Raw genomic sequence first — 22,378 nt, 5'->3', positions numbered from 1 at the left:
TGCCGGAAGCTGAGCTCTGGAGAGGCTGGCCTGGCCTCGCGCGTCAGGCATCGCTCCGCCAATAGCCCATGTTCGTCTGTAGTATTCAGAGCACGACGCTGTCTAAATTTAGACCCAATTATAGCTGCTATGTGACGCACTAGAGCGAAAAAAAGTAAAAATAACAGTGTCTCCCCTGAGAAGCGATGGCGTAGGTGCCCCTGCCTGCATCAGCAGCAGAGGACAGAAGGCTTTTTTTCCCAGTTGCCGTGGCAACGCTGACATCAGTGTGCGCAAGACCAGGTACCATTCATGAAAACTGAGGAGAGAGAGACAGACAGAGTGTGTGTGTGTGCCAGCCTGCAAAGATGCGCCTCGTTCCCTAAACCTGCCTCAAGGAGCTGTTGCACTGGGCACCTGTTGCAGTGGCCAGTACCACTGAATTGTCAGATCCCTATCACCCAATTCCCGCCCTCACGTGTGAGTGGCGCATGCGCAGAGGACTTTACCCTCGTAGCCAGCTGTAACTTCCCTTTGTCGTGGGGGCCCCCTTTCACTCGACGCCATCTTAAGGTCGTCTGAGTTTCCGTGCGGGGTATCCGTAAGAAGGACAGCGTGGACTCCCTCCCTTTCCCCGCACTCTCTTCCGCCGGAGCGGATATCCGGCCCCCGGGAAATTCTGGGGAGGGGCATATAGCCGTCTCCCCCTGGGAGGGGCCTATGGCCGTCTCCCCCTGGGCGACCCATCCGTAATGGGTGCCGCCCCCCCCCCATGGGAGGGGCCAATGGCCGCATCCCCCCGGGCGCTCCCATCCATAATGGGTGGCGCCCCCCCCGGGACCTTGAAATCACTGCTCACCGATCATGACCTTACCGCCCGACCGAAGACTAAATAAATACGGCAATTAGTTACCTACTAGGGGAAAGAAACCTATGCTTACTCTTGTAGTACAGCTCGATATACCCACTGACTTCAACATTGCTACAAAGGAAAAAAGGTCCTATAGCACAGAACAATCTTTATTGCATACATTCCTCAACATTTCTACAAAGGAAAAAAGGCCTATAAACAAGTATTCAATTACATGCACACTCTTGTCATCAATTTAGGATGAAAGCAATGATTCCAACAAAACATGTTTTATTACAATCAAACAGCAAAATAGGACTTTGTTCACTCCAAATATTTGCAAAAGGGGCTGGTGGGTGGGTCAAAAACTGCAGCTTGTTCCCTTGAGGGCTCACGAGCGACGAGTGGTGCAGCCTTCAGAGCGCAGGAACAAGAGGACGCTTCCCTGGATTTCCGCGCCTTTTATCCAGCAGCGGGAAGGCGGGGGCCACGCCCCCATCCCGCCCATAGGTACACGGACTTCCGGGCGGGTGTTTAGGACAACTCTGTTAGGCGGCGGGGGCGTGCTCCGACCACGCCGCTATGGGCATACCGGCCGTGACATGCCCCCCGCCCGCAACGGTTTCCTGGGGGATCGGGGCACCCATCCATACGTTCGGGGTGACCGAGTGGTCTCCCCTTTCCATATGGGCCGGGATGCCCGCCACCCCTTCCACCACCAATCCCAATGGGAGGAGACAGACACAGTTTGAACTTTTGGAAGGCGGGGGGGCCTCACGACCCCCTGGCCGTATTTATTAAAATATAAAACAAAATTAAAAACTTTAAATTAAAAACGTTTCATGTATCATGTACAAATTCAACTTCCATTACATTTGATGAAGACAGGTATTCAGGCTAACCTTAACAAATCTCTAATACAAAGATTTCCTAACCGAGTCTAACATCATGACAAAATGCATTATATACGAATTTGTACATCCTAACGTTAGGGGCCAACGGCAAGGTCTTAACCGGTGTCAGATCCCTATCACCCAATTCCTGCCCTCACGTGTGAGTGGCGCATGCGCAGAGGACTTTACCCTCGTAGCCAACTGTAACTTCCCTTGTCGTGAGGGCCCCCTTTCACTCGACGCCATCTTAAGGTCGTCTGAGTTCCCGTGCGGGGTATCTGAAGAAGACAGCGTGGACTCCCCCCCCCCCTTTCCCCGCACTCTCTTCCACCGGAGCGGATATCCGGCCCCCCGGGAAATTCTGGGGAGGGGCATATAGCCGTCTCCCCCTGGGAGGGGCCTATGGCCGTCTCCCCCTAGGCGACCCATCCGTAATGGGTGCCGCCCCCCCGTTGGAGGGGTCAGTAGCCGCCTCCCCCCAGGCGCTCCCATCCATAATGGGTGGCGCCCCCCCTAGGGACCTTGAAATCACTGCTCACCGATCATGACCTTACCGCCACAGGCCAGATAGTTGACCGACTATCTGGCCTCCCCACACCTCCTATAGGTCATGTCTCCTCAACCCCACTAGCCAAGCTATCATGTCTCCTATCAATAAGTCATTCCCCGCCCATGTACCCCATCCTCAGAATAACAGTGATCCCCCATATGCACCCATGCAATATGCTTTGAAGATGAGCAGAGCAAAACAATTTCTCCATTTTATTGTTGACCCTCTTTACCGAATGGTTCAACGCTGTCGTGGACAAACCACCCGCCATACCCTCCTCGGAATCAGGTGAGACCAGGCTATTGTACATCCCGGGAGCCTTTTTGCTAACCAGCTAACAGCAGAAAGTATGTACTCAACTAAAGCTCGTCTACCCAGTCTTACCAAGTCATTGCCCCCAATGTGCACTATGACTACAGATGGCGGTGACCTGTGCCGCCCTAGTAATTCTTCCACAAAACTTTGCAGTCGGTCAATACACAGGCCGCCCTTCCCGTAGAAGGACACCCTGAACCCATATTCCTCATATGTGTGGATCGCATCACCTGTCTTGAATATGTCCCCGGCACGCCTCACGTATGAGTGGCCCAAGACCCAGACCACACATCTTCCATTCCTTTTTCCTGAAGTGGTGGTTATCTGATGCTGGGCCAGTCCCAATTTCCGCCCTGCGTCACAGGCTCGTGAAACTGTAATCCAAACAAAAGACAACAAGCGTGAGTGCACTTCATCAGTAACTTACAACATGTGCAGTCGCACGTACCTCTTGAAACAGTTCCCGACCAGCGGCCTAACTGCTTAACATTGTCTGCCTGCAGACCTTGGTCCGTAGCTTCTGTAGCGGCCCCTATCCTAAATGAATGGGTCCCAAAATCACTTGGGTTCAAGCCCGCAGTTGCAATCGTGATTGCCAACACCCTCTGAAACTGAAACCTTGTCAACAGGGTGCCGTCCGTATGTCGTAGCAAGGCCCCCCCCCACGTTGTCAACCTTTGTCTTAGGTAGGCCTCAACATGCCTTACTGGACAACCGGGACTACCTGGAGCGTGCTGCAACACAACGCTATTCCCCTGGGCCTCCTGGTCCGTCTTTGACCTGGCTATCGAGATCAGCAAAGAATCCCCTCTCACTTGGATGTGATCCCTGCGCAGACCCCCTTCCGTATCTCTTTTGTTGGCAGCCACTAGTTCGCTCACCCGCAGGGCCCCATAAAATTCCAATGTGAACGCTGCCCGGAAAAGTATAACCTCGCTAGGTGAGGAGCATGTCTCTTCTAGTTTAGCCAGCAAGGAGGTTAACTTGTCAAACCCTATTGGGTGCCTGTTATCCTTTCTGCACACTTCTAAGCGCCGCCAGCCGCGCAGAGCCTTCCTGACTAGAAAGGAGTCCGTCGGGTCCCTGATCCCATGGAGCTGAGCCATAAATGATATGGCGGCCTTATACCGACTTGCGGTTGCCGCCGACCGGCCTTCCTCATGAAGTGCCACTAAGAATCGGACAAAGGACTCCCCCTGACCCCATCTATGCTCCCCTGCCGGGCCCAAAAAGGCGCAGTACGAGCGGAACGCCCCTTCATAAGCTTTCCTTGTCCTGGGCGCTAAACTGGCTGCCACAAGGTTTTGTAGTCCGGGGCGCCGATTTGCCATAGTGCTTCGGGAAATGGCACTGCCACTAGCTCCGCTGAGGGTAAACAATCCCTGAAAGCCTGCATTTTGAAACGAGAGAGCGCATCAGCTGCATTATTCAGTACACCCGGCACATGTTTTGCCCTGAATTGTACGTTTAATCTCAAACATTTCAACACTATTTCTTTCAACAATCGCAATATCCATTTGCAGCTTGCTGCCTGCTGATTAATGCACTCAACCACAGTTATGTTATCGGACCAAAATACCACCGAGCAGTCTCTGAATTCCTCCGGCCATGCCGACAGAGCCACCCAGATGGGGAAGAGCTCTAGGAAGCCAATGTTATTCGTCAAACCGCTTGCTTCCCACCATGCTGGCCATCTTTGGGCCGACCAATGGTTTCCGAGGATCGCGCCAAACCCCACGTTGCCCGCCGAGTCGGTCCATAAGCCTAGTTCCGCCGACGAGGCCGGGGGTTTGCTCCAGACCACTCGGCCGTTGAAGTCCGCCAGGAATGCCAGCCAGATAAGCATGTCCTGGCGAACCTCCGCCGACAGTCTCGTGCGATGGTGCCCTTCCTTGAGGCCTACCAATGACTGGGCAATGGATCGTGAGAAAGGGCGAGCCATCTGTATCACTCTTAATGCAAAGTTAAGCTGACCCATTGTTTGCTGCAATTGGTGCAATGTCCTTTTTCGATCCGGAGACACTGCAACAAGGAAGCCCTGAATTTGGCGATTTTTTCTGCCGGCAAGCCGAAGCAACCTTCCACGGAGTCTAGTTCTATGCCCAAAAACTCCAGGGAGGTAGTCGGCCCCACTGTCTTACCTGGCGCCAACGGTACCCCGAAACCCCGCATGAGCACGCAGAAGTCGTGCAATGCCCGTGCACAGTCCCGACTGCCCGCTGGGCCGAGAAAGAGGAAATCATCCAGATAATGCATCACATGTTGGTGCCCTGTGGCCTTTGAGAACACCCACTCCAGAAACGAGCTAAACATTTCAAAATAGTCACACGAAATTGAACAACCCATTGGCATGCACATATCCATGTAGTATTTCCCCTGAAACGTAAAACCCAGCAAGCGCTGATCTCGGGGATGCACCGGAAGCAACCTAAATGCAGATTCAATATCCGACTTTGCTAACAATGCACCGGGGCCTAAGCAATTCAGCAATACCACTGCGTCATCGAAAGATGCATACTTTACACTGCAAATGTCAGGGTCGATCGCCTCAACGACGGAAGCCCCCTTCGGTGCCAACAAATTATGGATGAGCCTTTACTCCCCCGGGTCCTTTTTAGGCACCACCCCTAATGGGGAACATACAAAATCAGCTGTTGGTGGGTCACAAAAAGGTCCTGCAACCCATCCCAAGCTAACCTCCTTGGCAATCTTTTTGGTCGCAACCGCCGGGTTGTGCTGAACGGACAGTTGGTTATTACATGAGGGGGCCCCCCGAAAATCGCCCGCCGGGATCCTGAAGCCATGTGAGAAGCCATCTCGCAGAATCCCAGCGGACGCATGATCAGGGTATCTGTTCAGCCATGGGGTCAAAGCCAGGATATCTACGGGCGAAGGTGTGGACTTCCGGGGCACCGCATAAATCCTGCTTGGTACCTCCTTTACCTCCGGTCCCATTGGTTCTGGATCGGCAGCTAGTTTCAGGGTGTGAGGTGTTACCACAACTGAAGCACGCATGCCTGAACTTACACGTTCCTTGCGGCCTGCCACACGTCCCCTTATTGAAGCCCCAACACACTCCTCGCTTACTTCCATTCCCGCCCGATCTAGGCTGAGACTCTCCCCCGTAGCTTGGCCGAAAGGGCTGCAACTGTTTCTGTGGAAAGGCCCTGGAGCCGTTTGTGCTCGACCCTGAACCACCCGCTGAACCCTGCAAGAGCTGTGCATGTCAAGAAACCGTATCTAAACAATCCCAAGTCAATGTTTCATTAAACTCTTTTGCCTTTCTAAAAGCCATGTCGTACCCTTTCCATTCTTCTCCTCCATACTTCTCATGGAAGCTCGTGATCCTGCTCTGGTAACAAGCCAGGTCACTCAACACTTCTGGTGTACGTTCAGCGATAATCGCTACAAAAATAGAAAAGGCCCTGATCCAGTTCATCATCGACTCCTCGACCCTGAATTCTGCCATTTTTGCCCGCCATACACTGGGGTGCCATAAATCCTTCTGAGTCTTGGCATATTCTAACTCTCGATGATCAGTTAACAATGAAAACATGTTAATATACTTATTGGACCACACCATCTCCTTAGTAACCATGGGAATATTTTGCGCCAAGCTTTCCCGCCTTGAGGGTACCGCGCCCTCACTCATCATTGGGAGTGATCTCTTACCGGCCTCCGCCGCACCTCCAGCCGTGTCCGCGACTTATTCTGGTTTTCGACAGCGACCACCTTCGGCACCTGTGGAGAAATAGAAGGCACGTTTGCCGCCCCAGCACCCCTTGTCTGCCTTAACTGTTCAATAATCAGTCTAGCTTCTTCGGCCGGGTCTTCTACAGCCGCGGATCCCCCCGCTCCCTTCTTCAACCAGGGTAACACAGCCGCCAACTGAAGCGCTAATTCAGGAGGCATTTGGTTGTCATCCAGCGGTGTGATAACCACAGGGATGGGCAATCCCCCATCTGGTGTGGGTACCGGGCTGGACGCTGGTGCTACTGGGACCGGTGGGACTTCCATCGGGACTGGGGCCTTGCTAGGACCCGCTTTCCCCTTCTTCCTTTTACCCTTATCCCCCCCTGGGGTGACGTTTAGCAAAGCAGGCCCTACGATCCTCTTAGGTCGCCCCGAGGGCCCCGCTTGGGCCTCCACTTGTTTCCTGAGGGCCGCTAAGCCGCAACCCAGCTGGTCTACTTTACCGAACTTCCTATCCATCGCCGACACTTGGTTCACCAATGTGCGCAGCATACGTTCCATCTCGGAGCTCTTTCCAGTCTTCTTACCAGGCATGTCCACATTCAACGTTAGCTCAGCCTGTCCTCCCGAAGTGACTTGGATTCCAGCTACGCCTTGACGACTGAAACAGAAAAAACAACAATGACACGTTCAAAAACTGCAGCTTGTTCCCTTGAGGGCTCACGAGCGACGAGTGGTGCAGCCTTCAGAGCGCAGGAACAAGAGGACGCTTCCCTGGATTCCCGCGCCTTTTATCCAGCAGCGGGAAGGCGGGGGCCGCGCCCCCATCCCGCCCATAGGTACACGGACTTCCGGGCGGGTGTTTAGGACAACCCTTTTAGGCGGCGGGGGCGTGCTCCGATCACGCCGCTATGGGTATACCGGCCGTGACACGCCCCCCGCCCGCAACGGTTTCCCGGGGGATCGGGGTACCCATCCATACGTTCCGGGTGACCGAGTGGTCTCCCCTTTCCAATATCACAAGAACTGCGTTTCTGTCAATGAAACAGATTAACTTATTACACATATTAAAAGCCATGATGGCGCTTTCACCGAATGGTCGGTGCGCACCTGATTGACAGTGCAGGGTCTGTCTAGAGACCCTCTCCTGTTAATCACAGCGTGACATAAGCCCTGTCAACCCCCTGCAGTTTGGGGACATTTAAATGGGCGCTGCTGGAATCTTCGCCAGCAACTCTGCAAAAGGCTACTATTCGGCTAGCTTAATTACATGCTCCTCGGAAGCAGAGCGGAATCTGCCCTGCACTGGAGGAGAAACCTGATCTGTGCCTACCGTGCTGTGGATCAGGGTACCGGTACTCGCTCTGGCTACAGAAAAGTGCCGGTACTGACGGCAAAAAAATTCGGAAGTGCCGGTACTCAGTACCGGTGAGTACCGGCCCATTTAAAGCACTGGGGCCACTCCATTTTTCCTTGATGCGTTCCCCCAAGACACTAAATTGAATACATTTCAGAAGAAGGGTATCCACAGACTTTACTTTCTCCCCATCTCTTACGACTCTCCATTTGTGTAGAGTTTCCGCTTCGTATCACCGCACTGTAGGTGCTTTCTCTGCCTTCCATTGCACAACGAAACAATGTTTGGCTGTGAGTAGCCCGAAACCCAGACACCTGGGAGTGGTCCTGTGGTTATCATCTCTGTCTAGTCACCCCTGGATAGATCCATAATGTGTGTTGATTATCAAACCTTCTATCCTGCATCGCGCCCTGTGCGGTCGAGAGATCATATATCTTAGAGTTTGCAGGGGTAAGATAGGACCTGTGTAGTATATTAAACTGTGATACCTTAAAATTAGCATTTCTAAATACTGAAGGACCATAAGACAGTATTAAGGGCCAGTTGATATCTGCTAGTTCCCTTCCTAAGGCATACGGACAGTTTCTCTCTATGAGAAGTCCAGTCTACCCTGGGTCAGTAGGGCCTGATATATTACGTTAACCAATCACCTGCCTCCCGCACTCCAGTTATCAAGCTCTGTACTGGCACCATCAGATTTTTCTTTTTTTTACGGAGTTTTATATAGCGTGAACTTGACCTAGTATTGGGTATCAGAGCGATTTACATAGCACCAGTTGCGTTACATGAGGACACACATTCATTTTTGTTAGGCACAGGGAGATTAAGTTATTTGCCCAGAATCACAGGATGTTCAGCGTCATTGCCGAGACTCGAACCCGGTTCCCCAGATTCGAGGTTGACCGCCTTAGCCGTTAGGCCAACTCCTCTCCCCCTGGGTATGTCGTTCTGTCTGCATGCTATTTGTTTCAGTGAGTTTAGCATTTTAGTGTATGCCATAAATTGGTCTCCAGGGATGCCTTCAGGGCTTGAGTTGGGGTACCCCGTGGGTGGATGGCGTCCCCCCACTTGGCAAACAAGTGGACTTCACTCTTTGGCCTCTCTGGGACGAGGAGCTCGGAGCTCGAAGCTCACAGCACGCTGCTCATGCGCTGACTTCTCAGATGCAATCGCATCTAAGGGGTGAGCAAGGGGAGGCAATGAGCCCAATGGTGCATGCCACCTTTCGTGACGTCACTTCCTGTCGTGACATCACTTCCGGTGACGGCGTGCCCCCACTTCTTTTTTTAGGACTTGTGCCCTGGATGCCTTCATTCGTTCACAAGTCCAGTAACTCTTAACATTCAGTATGCATATAAGCACCCCTCACTCCTAGTCTTTTCCAGACCTGCCTCTTCCCAAGTTTTGAAGTGTGTAAAATGTGATGGGTGAAATGCTTGAACTAACGTCACCACCGATTTGCATATGGCTGGGCCCAAACTGAGCTGGCATGGTCAGCAAAATAACTATGAACTGGGATGCAGCCCAAGTAATCCATCACTTTTTTTTAATTCTTCAGTGTGTCACTGTAAGTCGGGTGGGTATGCCCAGACATGGGTCTCGTGCACTCTGTGTCACTGGAACTGAGCTATACCTGGCTGATCAGCCCTAATTAGGGTGAAACTGGTCCTGAGATGTTTCTGTTCCAGTTCAGGGAGGACCTGGCCTGGCAGTTCAGGTTGGACTGTTCCCATTAGAGCAGGGCCAAGAGTGAGTTTCATATGGCTGGGTCCAAACAGTTGGCATGGTGTGCAAAATAACGAAGGACTGGTGTGTTGGGGTATGCCTAGACGTGGGTCCTGTACACAGTTTCTCACAAGAACTAAGTTATACATGTCTGATGATCCCTAATGAGGGCAAAACCAGTCCTGGCTGCTTGTGTTCTGGTTCAGGGAGAACCTGCCCTGGCAGTTCGGGCTGGTGTGTTCCCACTGGGGCAGGATCAAAACTGATTTGCATATGGCTGGGTTCAAACTGAGGTGGCATGGTGTGCAAAATAACGATGGACTGGGATGCGGCCCGAGTAAATACCTGTGACTGAGTTTCACTCAAGCATTCCACCCATCACTTTTTAGGTTTCGCTGGGGGACGGAGCCGTTAGGCTCCGCCTCCAGAGAAATCTATTGAGTACAGTAAGCACTCTGGAACACGCCCCCCGTCCCATTGGCTAGCTCCATAAATGGAGCCTAGCCATTGGACGAGGGGCCTGTCCGTCAATGCCGGACCAGACACGGGGGCGTTCCCGAGATTCTTTGGCTTTTGCCGACGTCACGCGACGCCGGGAACGCCCCCGAATCTGGTCCGGCCGGGCCGTGCTTGCTGCTGTCCTGCCTTGTGTCCGGCCGGGCCGTGCTTGCTGCTGTCCTGCCTTGTGTCCCTCCTCCCGCCGTCCCCACGTTTCCCGCCTCCCTCCCGACGTCCGTGTCCTTTCCCGCCCCCCTCGTCCTCTCCCGCCCGCCCCCCTCGTCCTCTCCCGCCCCCCCCCCCCTGTCCTCACAAATTGTGGTATCCCGTCCCGCCCGGGGGTTTCTTCAGCCGGCCGGCCAATCCTAGCGCGGCCGGCCGGAAGTGCCCGCCCCCCCGCCGCCCAGGGGAAGAAGGAAGACGGCGGCCCACAAGAAGTATGGCGGCCCACGCGGGGCTCCCGTGGCCTGCCTGGAGGGAGCCCCGGAAGAAGCGGAGGACGTTGCCGGGCAGGTGTTGCCGAGTAGGACAGCTGCAGCCCCGCGCCTCCGCCCATGGTGAGTGCTGTGTTGCTCGGGTGTTCACGCCGCCCTGGGATAGGTTTTTATAGTTATTCATGCTTCCCTGTTTAAGATGCTCATTTGGCTTAGAATTGAGGGTTAGTTTATTTCTCATTGTGATGTGTCTGACCCCTTATAAACGTTGTCGTGCAATTCCATCATGTCTAGTGTTGTTTCGTGTTGCATGGAGCCTGCACCCTGTCTAGTGCACTCTCGGGGTACGAAGCCTAAAGTTCGAGTGTGACGTCCTCAAAGGTTCCTGTGAACTCCGACTTTCGCGCTATAGGCCTCCTTCAGTGCTGGGCAGGCCTGTAAAGCGGATAATGAAAATACCAGCTCCACATGCTGGGACACAGGCCGATGACGAGAGCATTTTTATTGGGATTTAATTAAATTGGCGTACAAAGGAAGTGGTCAGAGATCAATGGCCGCGACGTATAATGGGAAGCATTATATTGAGGCGGGAGATTAATGGTGAAATGTAACCTTCCGCTGTGGTTTTGACTCCTGCCTGCGCCAGTGAAAGTAAGCCTCGCCGTGAGTGAGCGCATGATTCACGCGGCCCAGCTCGGCCTTGGAAGTGCGAAATTTACTGTGTAATCCCCGGGGACGCGTCTCCTACGTGCATCCCTTACTGGAGGGGTCCGAGGCGGGGCTGGCAGCAGATTCAAACGGGGTACGCCAGCCCTCCTGGTACCTCTTTCCAGCCCTCCAGTGGATATTGTCATTTTCACAGCGCGCGGAAAGAAAATGGCTCGCAGTTTGTTTACCCTGGACTCTAAATAAAGTGCTTATTTAATACGAGGCGGGGCTCGCTCCTTCAGAGAAGCGCAGACTTTCAGGGGTTTGTTATGCAAAAGCCCTCCCTGGCAGCGAAGGTTGGGGCTTCGCTTTGATGGCGCCCCCTGCTGGGTTTGCGAGGGTTGGAGGTATTGTAAGAGTCTGCAGCTCCGAGAGGTCTCGCACATTTCCATTCCTCTTGGCCGAAAACAAATATGCATATGGCTTTAAGCAGCGCTTCGAGCTGGGCCAGGCTTTCTTGGTCGCCCAGAGCTCCCCTGTGGCCTCTTGGCGAGGCCCACGGGTCCCACGCGGACGCGCATTGTCCCGCCTCCTCGCACCTCACTGCCAAGTGCACTCTTTGCCCTTCAGACCACTGTGCATTTAATTTGCCATGCCTTCACATTTTCACCTCGTTAGTCTTTACAGTGTAGCCCCGCTTGGAGGGGGCTTGGCGGGGGTAGTGTTGAGGTGAGCCCCGTGGACCGCTGGGGATTTCCATGCTCGGGGTCTGTACAACGGTCGCGCTTTATAAACCCTAATGTTGCTAAAACACCATTAGGGTGCTTTTTAGATCAGGGCAAGTGGGTATAGTTTTCACAATCCCTGGTTCCTGGGGGATGGGGGCGCATCTGTTGGAAAATGCACCGCACCATCTAATTCTGAGCATAAAATAGATGGTTCGGTATGGGTGACTCCCTCGCCTCCTTAAATTGTAGCTGCTGCATTTGGCCCTTTTTAACTCAAATTCCTTCTTAACGTCAGCTTGCTGTAATCGCTGTCGGTAAACTTGTTTTCTACAGTGCTAGCATGTTGTTTCCAAAGTCCTCGAATTCCACAGTAATGTTCTGCTCTGAACAGCCATCATTAGGCGCACCTGGAATGCAGAGTGTACCACTGCTTCATCCAGGGGTAGAGCGGTTGATGGCTCTGTCGGGTGCCATGTGTGCTTGCATGTACAAAAATCATGAATTTTAGAACTGCTGCTTTATTGGGGGTTGGAAGGGGTTCGTATGCTTCATTATGTGGTGTGAAATGTGCCCCTGCTAAGCTTGCAGCAGGAAGCCAATTACTGGCCCCTGTGCTAATTTCATTGACTGACTGGTGTTTTTTCTTTTCTATTTCCTAATCAACTCAGAAGTTTTGGAAGGCCTGCCAGAGGCGAGTGGGAAGCTAATGCAGCGTTTCTTCTTTAACTTGACTTACATCCCTAATGAGGAGTTTATCACCTCGGCTGAACTCCGAATCTTCCGCGAACTGGTCGAGGACAGCTCTGAAAGGAACAGCAGTAATCTGCACCGTATTAATATTTATGAGATCCTCAAGCCCCCCGGCCACCGGGACCTGGTCACCAGGCTGCTGGACACGCGGCTGGTGCAGCACAACGCCAGCAGCTGGGAGAGCTTTGACGTCACCCCGGCCGTGCTGCGGTGGATGGTGCACGGGCAGCCCAACCATGGCTTTGTGGTGGTGGAGGTGGGGCACCTACAAAGTGACACGGGCCTGTCCCAAAGACATGTCCGCGTGAGGCGCTCTGCGCACCAGGACGAGCACAGCTGGGCCCAGGTCCGGCCTCTACTAGTAACTTTTGGCCACGATGGGAAGGGCCACCCTCTGCACAAGAGGGAGAAGCGACAGGCCCACCAACGTCAGCGGAAACGCCTCAAATCGAACTGCAGGAGGCACCCCCTTTATGTGGACTTCAGCGACGTGGGCTGGAATGACTGGATCGTGGCGCCACCTGGCTACCACGCCTTCTACTGCCACAGGGACTGTCCCTTCCCCCTGGCTGACCACCTGAACTCCACCAACCACGCCATTGTGCAGACTTTGGTCAATTCTGTGAATGCCAACATCCCCAAGGCGTGTTGTGTGCCCACTGTGGGTGCCATTAAAGACCAAGAGCTACCAGGTAATGGCGCAGGGCAGTGGGAGCCACCAGTGCACACAGACCGCCAGGAACTGGTGGCGGATGGTACCACATGTGCCCAGGAAGTGGTGGTGGAGGAGGGAGTATTAGTGCTGTAGTTGTTATCTCTTTCAACAAGCACAACTATTTTCCGAGTCGCTCCTGGGAAGAGTCCAGTTAATATTGCAGGCCTTTAGTCCTGAGGGGCCATATTTCCCGGGACAGTCTTCTATCACAGCTTGGCCTCACTACGCTGGCTGATGTGCTTGGAACGTTAAAATGGCATTTGCGAGAGATTAAGCTATTGCCATTGTAAATGACAATGCCATTTATTTATCTGTTTTCAAAACCAACACATAAATATAAAGTTTGTCATTCACAATGCCAATAGCTCAAACTTTTCCAAGGGCGAAACCGTTGCATTGTAAATGCTTGTTTGTAGACTTCTTCCTAAGTTTTAAGCCTGTGAGCCCGTCCAGCACGACTCAGATGCGGGGAAACTGCTGTCGGAGTTGTGTGCACATCGAGTATTTTCACTCCTGGTTTCTTAGTACATGGTCTCCAACAATACAAGACACTGTAAGTAAGTATTTTTATTTTGCAGATCATTGCAAATTCAAGCCATACAAATCTAATATAAAAGACATGCTAAGAGAAAGCAACATAGATAAAAAAATAATTCTTAGTTAATATTTTCTTGCGGTATGGAAGCAATAGTCTAAAAACAATAGTAGGTGCGCGGGTGCTCCCGTGGGGATTGACAGCAAGATTTTTTAAGGATAATGGAAAATAGGCACACGGTTCAACTGATGAATGCCAACATCTTTGTCTGAAGATTCCCAGCCCCACAGTGGCCATGGTACATCTAGAGTGACCGAATTGATGTTAATAGTTTGTTCACTTGTAGCAAGAACTTGGCGGACCTACAAGAGAGCTGGATTGACGTACTGTCCAGTAATGTCAGCACTGCAGCATGGCATGATCTTATCTTGAGGGCCTGAAAGGTAGGGCAGAGTAGTGTCTGTCTTAAGCGGTTTACGGCGGGGCAGATGCACAGGAAGTGTAGTAGGCTTTCATCCGATTTGCCGCAGAGTCGGCAGAGAGAGTTCGACCATCTTTGTACTCCAGGCGGAACCTGATCTTTCGAAGGAAAGGCTCCTATTCGAGTTAATAAAAGAAAATGCTGAATGGTTTGTGAGATGTGACTCGTAAGGTATGGTTGGGGCCCCCCAAGTGCTATATGATTGTAAGTCTAACCAGCTGTGTTTTTTGCCTGCCAGTTCTGCTTTGTTAAGAGACTATGATTTTAACTTGGCAGCTTTGTTGGCAATTGTTTTGAATGTTGTGTGGCTGATGTTTATCTCACAGACCTTGTGTAGATTGAGGGATGTCAAAGCTTGGCGGAGCACTGTTGGCCAGCTGTTTAGGGCTCGCCTGCTGTGCGCATGTGCACAGCTGGAAGCTCTATAGGGGCTTATCCAGTGTTTAACCACCACTGGCGATTCCACTGGCGATTCCTTTGAGTGCATGTGCTTTTTAGGTCATTGCGCAAGCGCAAGCCCTAAAAAGCGCGTGCACAATGCCACCAGCCATCTGCCTGCCTGCCTCGCATTACCACATCAAAGGCAGCCGTCCCAGGTCATTTGTCACCTCCTAATTATTCACTGACTGCCGGCCGTATTTTCAGTTTCGTCTCCTAATCTTCCCGCCCCTTGCTGCAACAACTGTTTATGCTCTGCTTGAAAAGAAACATGAAATGCATGCTGTATCCAGGACCACGAATTCCATGCTTCTTAAGAGGGCTTTTCGGAGTTTTGGTTTAAGTACTGAGTGCACTGTGTAGTAGCTAGCTAAGGCGCAGTTATGTTGCCATGTGCTGTTGCCGTGCCCAGACAACATTCATATATATTTTCTTTCCTTTCGGCACACATTGTTGCGATTTATTTTGCCCTGCTACTTATCATTTTCTAAGCAGACCTTTAAAATTCGTCATTCCTTAAAATATAGTTTAGCTTCGGTATTAATTAAACACCGACAGGTTTAACAAAACCTTCTCCCAATGCAGATGTTAACAAACAAACCTCTCTCATTTACGGTTCGTACTCTTTTCTTTTCTGTGATTTAGTTTTCCTTCCAGAATAACGTCCTACATATTTTTCTGCATGTATCTGTTGGAACAGTAGCAAGCACTTGTCATAATTTATCCAGCATCGTTAAAGGATAGATTTTTTTTGTTTTGAGTGTTGTAATTTCCGTTAAGGCTCGCACCACACAGCTTCACCTACACAGCTCCACCAAGGCACCCACCACACAGCTCCACCGAGGCACCCACCACACAGCTCCACTGATGCACCCACCACACAGCTCCACTGATGCACCCACCACACAGCTCCACCGACACAGCTCCACCGATGCACCCACCACCCAACTCCACCGATGCACCCACCACACAGCTCCACCGAGGCACCCACCACACAGCTCCACCAAGGCACCCACCACACAGCTCCACCGAGGCACCCACCACACAGCTCCACAGATGCACCCACCACACAGCTCCACCGATGCACCCACCTCACAGCTCCACCGATGCACCCACCACACAGCTCCATCGATGCACCCCCCCACACACCTCCACCGATGCACCCACCACACACCTCCACCGATGCACCCACCATACACCTCCACCGATGCACCCACCACACATGCCCCCACTACACATGCCCCAACCACACAGCTCCACAGATGCCCCCACCACACAGCTCCACCGATGCACCCACCACACAGCTCCACCGATGCACCCACCACACAGCTCCACCGATGCACACAGCTCCACCGATGCACCCACCACACATCTCCACCGATGCACCCACCACACAGCTCCACCTATACAGCTCCACCGATGCACCCACCACACAGCTCCACTGATGCACCCACCACACAGCTCCACCGACACAGCTCCACCGATGCACCCACCACACAGCTCCACCGACACAGCTACACCGATGCACCCACCACACAGCTCCACCGATGCACCCACCACACAGTTCCACCGATGCACCCACCACACAGCTCCACCTACACAGCTGCAGCGATGCACCCATCACACAGCTCCAGCGATGCAGCCACCACACAGCTCCACCGACACAGCTCCACCGATGCACCCACCATACAGCTCCACCGTTGCACCCACCATACAGCTCCACCGTTGCACCCACCATACAGCTCCACCGATGCACCCACCCCACAGCTCCGCCGAGGCAACCACCACGCAGCTCCGCCGAGGCACCCACCACACAGCTCCGCCGAGGCACCCACCACACAGCTTCGCCGAGGCACCCACCACACAGCTTCGCCGAGGCATCCACCACACAGCTCCGCCGATGCACCCACCACACAGCTCCGCCGATGCACCCACCACACAGGTCCACCGATGCACCCACCACACAGCTCCACCGATGCACCCACCTCCACAGATGCACCCACCACCCAGCTCCACAGATGCACCCACCACCCAGCTCCACAGATGCACCCACCACCCAGCTCCATCGTTGCTCCAACTAAGCTCCACCAATGCACCCACCACACAGCTCCACCAATGCATCCACTAAGCTTCACCGATGCACCCACCACACAGCTCCACCGATGCACCCACCACACAGCTCCACCGATGCACCCACCACACAGCTCCACCGATGCATCCACCACACAGCTCCACCGATGCATCCACCACACAGCTCCACTGATGCACCCACCACACAGCTCCACCGATGCATCCACCACACAGATCCACCGATGCATCCACCATATAGCTCCACCGATGCACCCACCACCCAACTCCACCGATGCACCCACCACACAGCTCCACCGACACAGCTCCACCGACGCACCCACCACACAGCTCCACCTACACAGCTCCACCGATGCACCCACCACACAGCTCCACTGATGCACCCACCACACAGCTCCACTGATGCACCCACCACACAGCTCCACCGACACAGCTCCACCGATGCACCCACCACCCAACTCCACCGATGCACCCACCACACAGCTCCACCGACGCACCCATCACACATCTCCAGCGATGCAGACACCACACAGCTCCACCGACAGAGCTCCACCGATGCACCCACCACACAGCTCCACCGATGCACCCACCACACAGCTCCACCGATGCACCCACCACACAGCTCCACCGATGCATCCACCACACAGCTCCACCGATGCACCCACCACACAGCTCCCCCGATGCACCCACCACACAGCTCCACCGACACAGCTCCACCGACGCACCCACCACACAGCTCCACCTACACAGCTCCACCGACGCACCCACCACACAGCTCCACCTACACAGCTCCACCGATGCACCCACCACACAGCTCCACTGATGCACCCACCACACAGCTCCACCGACACAGCTCCACCGATGCACCCACCACACAGCTCCACAGACACAGCTCCACCGATGCACCCACCACACAGCTCCACCGATGCACCCACCACACAGCTCCACCGATGCACCCACCACACAGCTCCACCTACACAGCTTCAGCGATGCACCCATCACACAGCTCCAGTGATGCAGCCACCACACAGCTCCACCGATGCAGCCACCACACAGCTTCACCGATGCAGCCACCACACAGCTCTACCGATTCAGCCACCACACAGCTCCACCGATGCAGCCACCACACAGCTCCACCGATGCAGCCACCACACAGCTCCACCGATGCAGCCACCACCCAGCTCCTCCGACACAGCTCCACCGATGCACCCACCACCCAACTCCACCGATGCACCCACCACCCAGCTCCACCGACACAGCTCCACCGATGCACCCACCACACAGCATCACCTACACAGCTCCACCGAGGCACCCACCACACAGCTCCACTGATGCACCCACCACACAGCTCCACGACACAGCTCCACCGATGCACCCACCACACAGCTCCATCTACACAGCTCCACCAATGCACCCACCACCCAACTCCACCGATGCACCCACCACACAGCTCCACCGACACAGCTCCACCGATGCACCCACCACACAGATCTACCTACACAGCTCCACTGATGCAACCACCACACAGCTCCACCGATGTAACCTCCACACAGCTCCACCGATGCAACCACCACACAGCTCCACCGATGCAACCACCACACAGCTCCACTGATGCAACCACCACACAGCTCCACCGAGGCACCCACCACACAGCTCCACCGAGGCACCCACCACACAGCTCTACCGAGGCACACACTACACAGCTCCACAGATGCACCCACCACACAGCTCCACAGCTGCACCCACCACACAGCTCCACCGATGCCCCCACCACACAGCTCCACAGATGCACCCACCACACAGCTCCACCGATGCACCCACCACACACCTCCACCGATGCACCCACCACACACCTCCACCGATGCACCCACCACACACCTCCACCGATGCACCCACAACACACCTCCACCGATGCACCCACCACACACCTCCACCGATGCACCCACCACACATGCCCCCACTACACATGCCCCAACCACACAGCTCCACAGATGCCCCACCACACAGCTCCACCGATGCACCCACCACACAGCTCCACCGATGCACCCACCACACAGCTCCACCGATGCACCCACCACACAGCTCCACCGATGCACCCACCCCACAGCTCCACCGATGCACCCTCCACACAGCTCCACCTACACAGCTCCACCGATGCACCCACCACACAGCTCCACCGATGCACCCACCATACAGCTCCAACTGCACAGCTCCACCGATGCACCCACCACACAGCTCCACCGGTGCACCCACCACACAGCTCCACCTACACAGCTCCAGCGATGCACCCACCACACAGCTCCACCTACACAGCTCCACCGATGCACCCTCCACCCAACTCCACCGATGCACCCACCACACAGCTCCACCGACACAGCTCCACTGATGCACCCACCACACAGCTCCACCTACACAGCTCCACCGATGCACCCACCACACAGCTCCACTGATGCACCCAACACACAGCTCACGACACAGCTCCACCGATACACCCACCACACAGCTCCACCTACACAGCTCCAGCGATGCACCCATCACACAGCTCCAGCGATGCAGCCACCACACAGCTCCACCGACACAGCTCCACCGATGCACCCACCACACAGCTCCGCCGATGCACCCACCACACAGCTCCGCCGAGGCACCCACCACACAGCTCCGCCGAGGCACCCACCACACAGCTCCGCCGAGGTACCCACCACACAGCTCCACCGAGGCACCCACCACACAGCTCTGCCGATGCTCCAACTAAGCTCCACCAATGCACCCACCACACAGCTCCACCAATGCACCCACCACACAGCTCAGCCGTGGCACCCACCACACAGCTCCGCCGTGGCACCCACCACACAGCTCCGCCGTGGCACCCACCATACAGCTCCACCGATGCTCCAACTAAGCTCCACCAATGCACCCACCAAACAGCTACACAGATGCACACACCACTCAGCGAAACCACAGCATCACTGGTTCAAATATGTTCTTTCAATTTTTCAAGCTTTCACGCTTTATTACAAATCACAAAAAGATGTTAATATTTCACTTCTGTTCTTGGATTTTCGTCACAATAAAAAACACTGAACATAATCTTCACAAATGTTATTTACAAAAGTTTAAGCTATTGCCATTACAAATTAAATAAATAATTAAGTATTAATTATTTAAAAAAATTAAAAGCCATTGTTATTTGTAATATCAATACATCTAAGTCATGTAAATACAAAACATGTTGCATTGCAAATGCTATAGGTGTCACATTTGCGAAGTTATAACTATTGGCATTGTAAATGATAAAGCTATTAATTTAGCTATTTTAAAAAAAAACACATAAATAAAAATAATTCATTTATAACACCAATAGCTCAAACTTTCCTAATGCGAGCCCTATTGCATTTCCAATGCTTGTTTTGATCATGCTGGCTTTCCATTTCGGACCAGCACAAAGCGGCCAAGGACTCAGGTGGAGCGGTTCTCAACTTCCAGCACAATTTGAGAAAGGCAGCCATTCTCACCGGGTGCTGGTGCAGGAGCCCGAATTCCAGGAGCACTTGAGCTTGGCAGGTGTGTCATAGGATGCGGTGGATGCTTTTAAGCAAGGTAGACTGTAGAATGTTGATACATCTTTGCCCTTAAGAAGTTCTGAGCCATGGGTCAATTGTGGTAAGAATTTGGCTCCAATGATTTGCAGTAGATATGACTGAGACGAGCTACCCATCTTTTTATTAATTAAGTTGATGGTGAAGAACAGCTTGTTTGCTAAGGCCCTTCATTCAGCAAGATACTTTAAAAAGTTTTAGTCGAGAGTCAATTTACACCCCAAGATATTTATAGGTGCTTACCTGGTCAATCTTGTTCCCGACAGCTTTCCATTTGAAGTTAAAATTTTCCTCTCTTTTTTTTGGCAAGAAGGAGTTGACTTTGGTTTTGGTGTAATTTAGCTTCAGGCCTAAGTATTCAGTTATGCTGTGTAGGGCAGTTTTTTGGCGCTGCAAGCCAATGGGAGTCTGGCTGCATAAGGCAATATCATCTGCATATTGGAAGTTACACACTGGTCTATGTGCGAGTTTTGGTGGATCGCCAGAGACTCCTGATAGCAGGGTTTCCAAGTCAGCTGTATAAATATTGAAAAGGCAACGGGCGAGGGCACATCCCGGTTTTAAGACCTATGGATGTGGGATCTTTCTGGTCATTCTATCACCCTTGCCTAATTTAATTTGAACCCAGGTATCTTAGTATAAATTGATGAAGGCATTGAGAAGGTTGAGGTATACTCCGTCTGGCCATTTTTGCCCATAAGAGGCCTCTCGGGACCGTCTTGAATGCTGATTTTAAGTCGACGAACCAGATGTATAAATTGGAGGCCTTGTGGGTTTCTTTTTCGAACATGAGAGCAGGCGCCAGAAGATTCGTAGTTGAGCTCATGCCAGCCCTAAACCCCATTTGAGTGGCCGGAATGATTTTTTTTTGGCTGATGCCAATGCTTCCAGATCTGTCAGAAGGTTGGTGGCGTAGAGTTTTGCTTCGACGTCAATCAGGGCAGTTAATCTATAATTCTCTGGATTTGTGCATTAGCCTGATTTAAAGATTCAGTGAAGAACACTGCCTCTCCAAGACAAGGGAATTGTGTTGGAGGTAAATGCCAAATTGAATAAGGGGTAAGTTACAATGCCCAAAAGGCCTGGTCGTATTTGAATACAGCGTTGGGGAGGCCGTTCGGTTCAGGTGCCCCGTCTGGTCTAAGTTTCTTCAAGGATTGTGCAACCTGCGATTCTTCCGGCCAATTTACCTGTGGCAAACTTGTGGTGGGCAATACCCCCTTAAGGAGGGCACCTTTTGGTGTGGCACTATGGATGGGTTGCTCTGGGCGGGCTGCCTCAATGTGCTCTATCCAGTCTAATTCTGAAATTACGGCATTACAATGGCAAAAGCTACAGTTTGCAAGTGTGTTGATTTCTGCCCAGAACTGTTTACTGTTTTTGTTTTCCTAGTGTGTAACAGTTGTATCCATGTATTTTCCTGGTGTGTTCTTTTTTGCTTCCCAGAGTGCCTTTTAAAGGCGTGCCTCAGTGCTGTGATTTGCTCTATGGTGGAGAGGCTAGGCGTTGGATTGTTTTTACACAGCTGCCTGATTTACTTGTTGACGGCTCTTTTTTCCCTCTAGAGAGTTGCAGTAAACCAAGGAGCCCCTTTGGCATTAATTGGTTCTTAGGAGATTTCAAAAAGTTAGTTATATTAAGAATTCTGGTGCAATTACCTTTTGCAGAATGGTCCGACAAGGATGATGTGACCAGTTCAGCTGTTGGAGAGAGGTCGTCTTCGGCTGTATGGGCTGCTTGCGTTTCAGCTTGGAAAGGCGTGTTTTTTGCAGTCTTTATTAAGTTAGTATCTGCAACTTTGGACATTGTTCTGCAGACATGCACGCACAGATATCTAAAGGTTGTGCACTCCCAGTATTCTCATCTGATTAGAACATTGAGTACTGGCATGGGCTCTCCGGAGTCTTCTGCAGGTATCAGATATTTTTCAGGTTCACTTTTAGGACTTTATGTCCCACCAGCTAAGTCACCAGAGACTCAAGTTCCCGTGCTGGCCTCTCTCAGGTTTCTCAAAAAGTCTTCAGCATGGGGGGGGGGGCGTGGCTACCGGTTGTGGAAAATGGCCACCTAATCCGAGTAACAGCAGCCTTTAAACATCAATCCGC

General features: G+C 52.8%; 1 protein-coding gene across 1 annotated transcript in view; it reads left to right on the top strand.

Moving 5' to 3' along the window:
• The window catches only part of LOC147673210 (bone morphogenetic protein 2-like), a 59,885-nt gene extending 46,657 nt beyond the window's left edge, over positions 1-13,228 (top strand). The window contains exon 2 of the mRNA XM_086946556.1: positions 12,339-13,228. Within this exon, the coding sequence (XP_086802682.1) occupies positions 12,339-13,228 (890 nt within the window). The remainder of the gene's footprint in view (positions 1-12,338) is intronic.
• Positions 13,229-22,378: the final 9,150 nt, after the last annotated feature.

Source organism: Lissotriton vulgaris, chromosome 12, assembly GCF_964263255.1.
Source record: "Lissotriton vulgaris chromosome 12, aLisVul1.2, whole genome shotgun sequence".
Taxonomy (NCBI): Eukaryota; Metazoa; Chordata; class Amphibia; order Caudata; family Salamandridae; genus Lissotriton; species Lissotriton vulgaris.
This window is presented reverse-complemented; position numbering and strand designations above follow the sequence as displayed.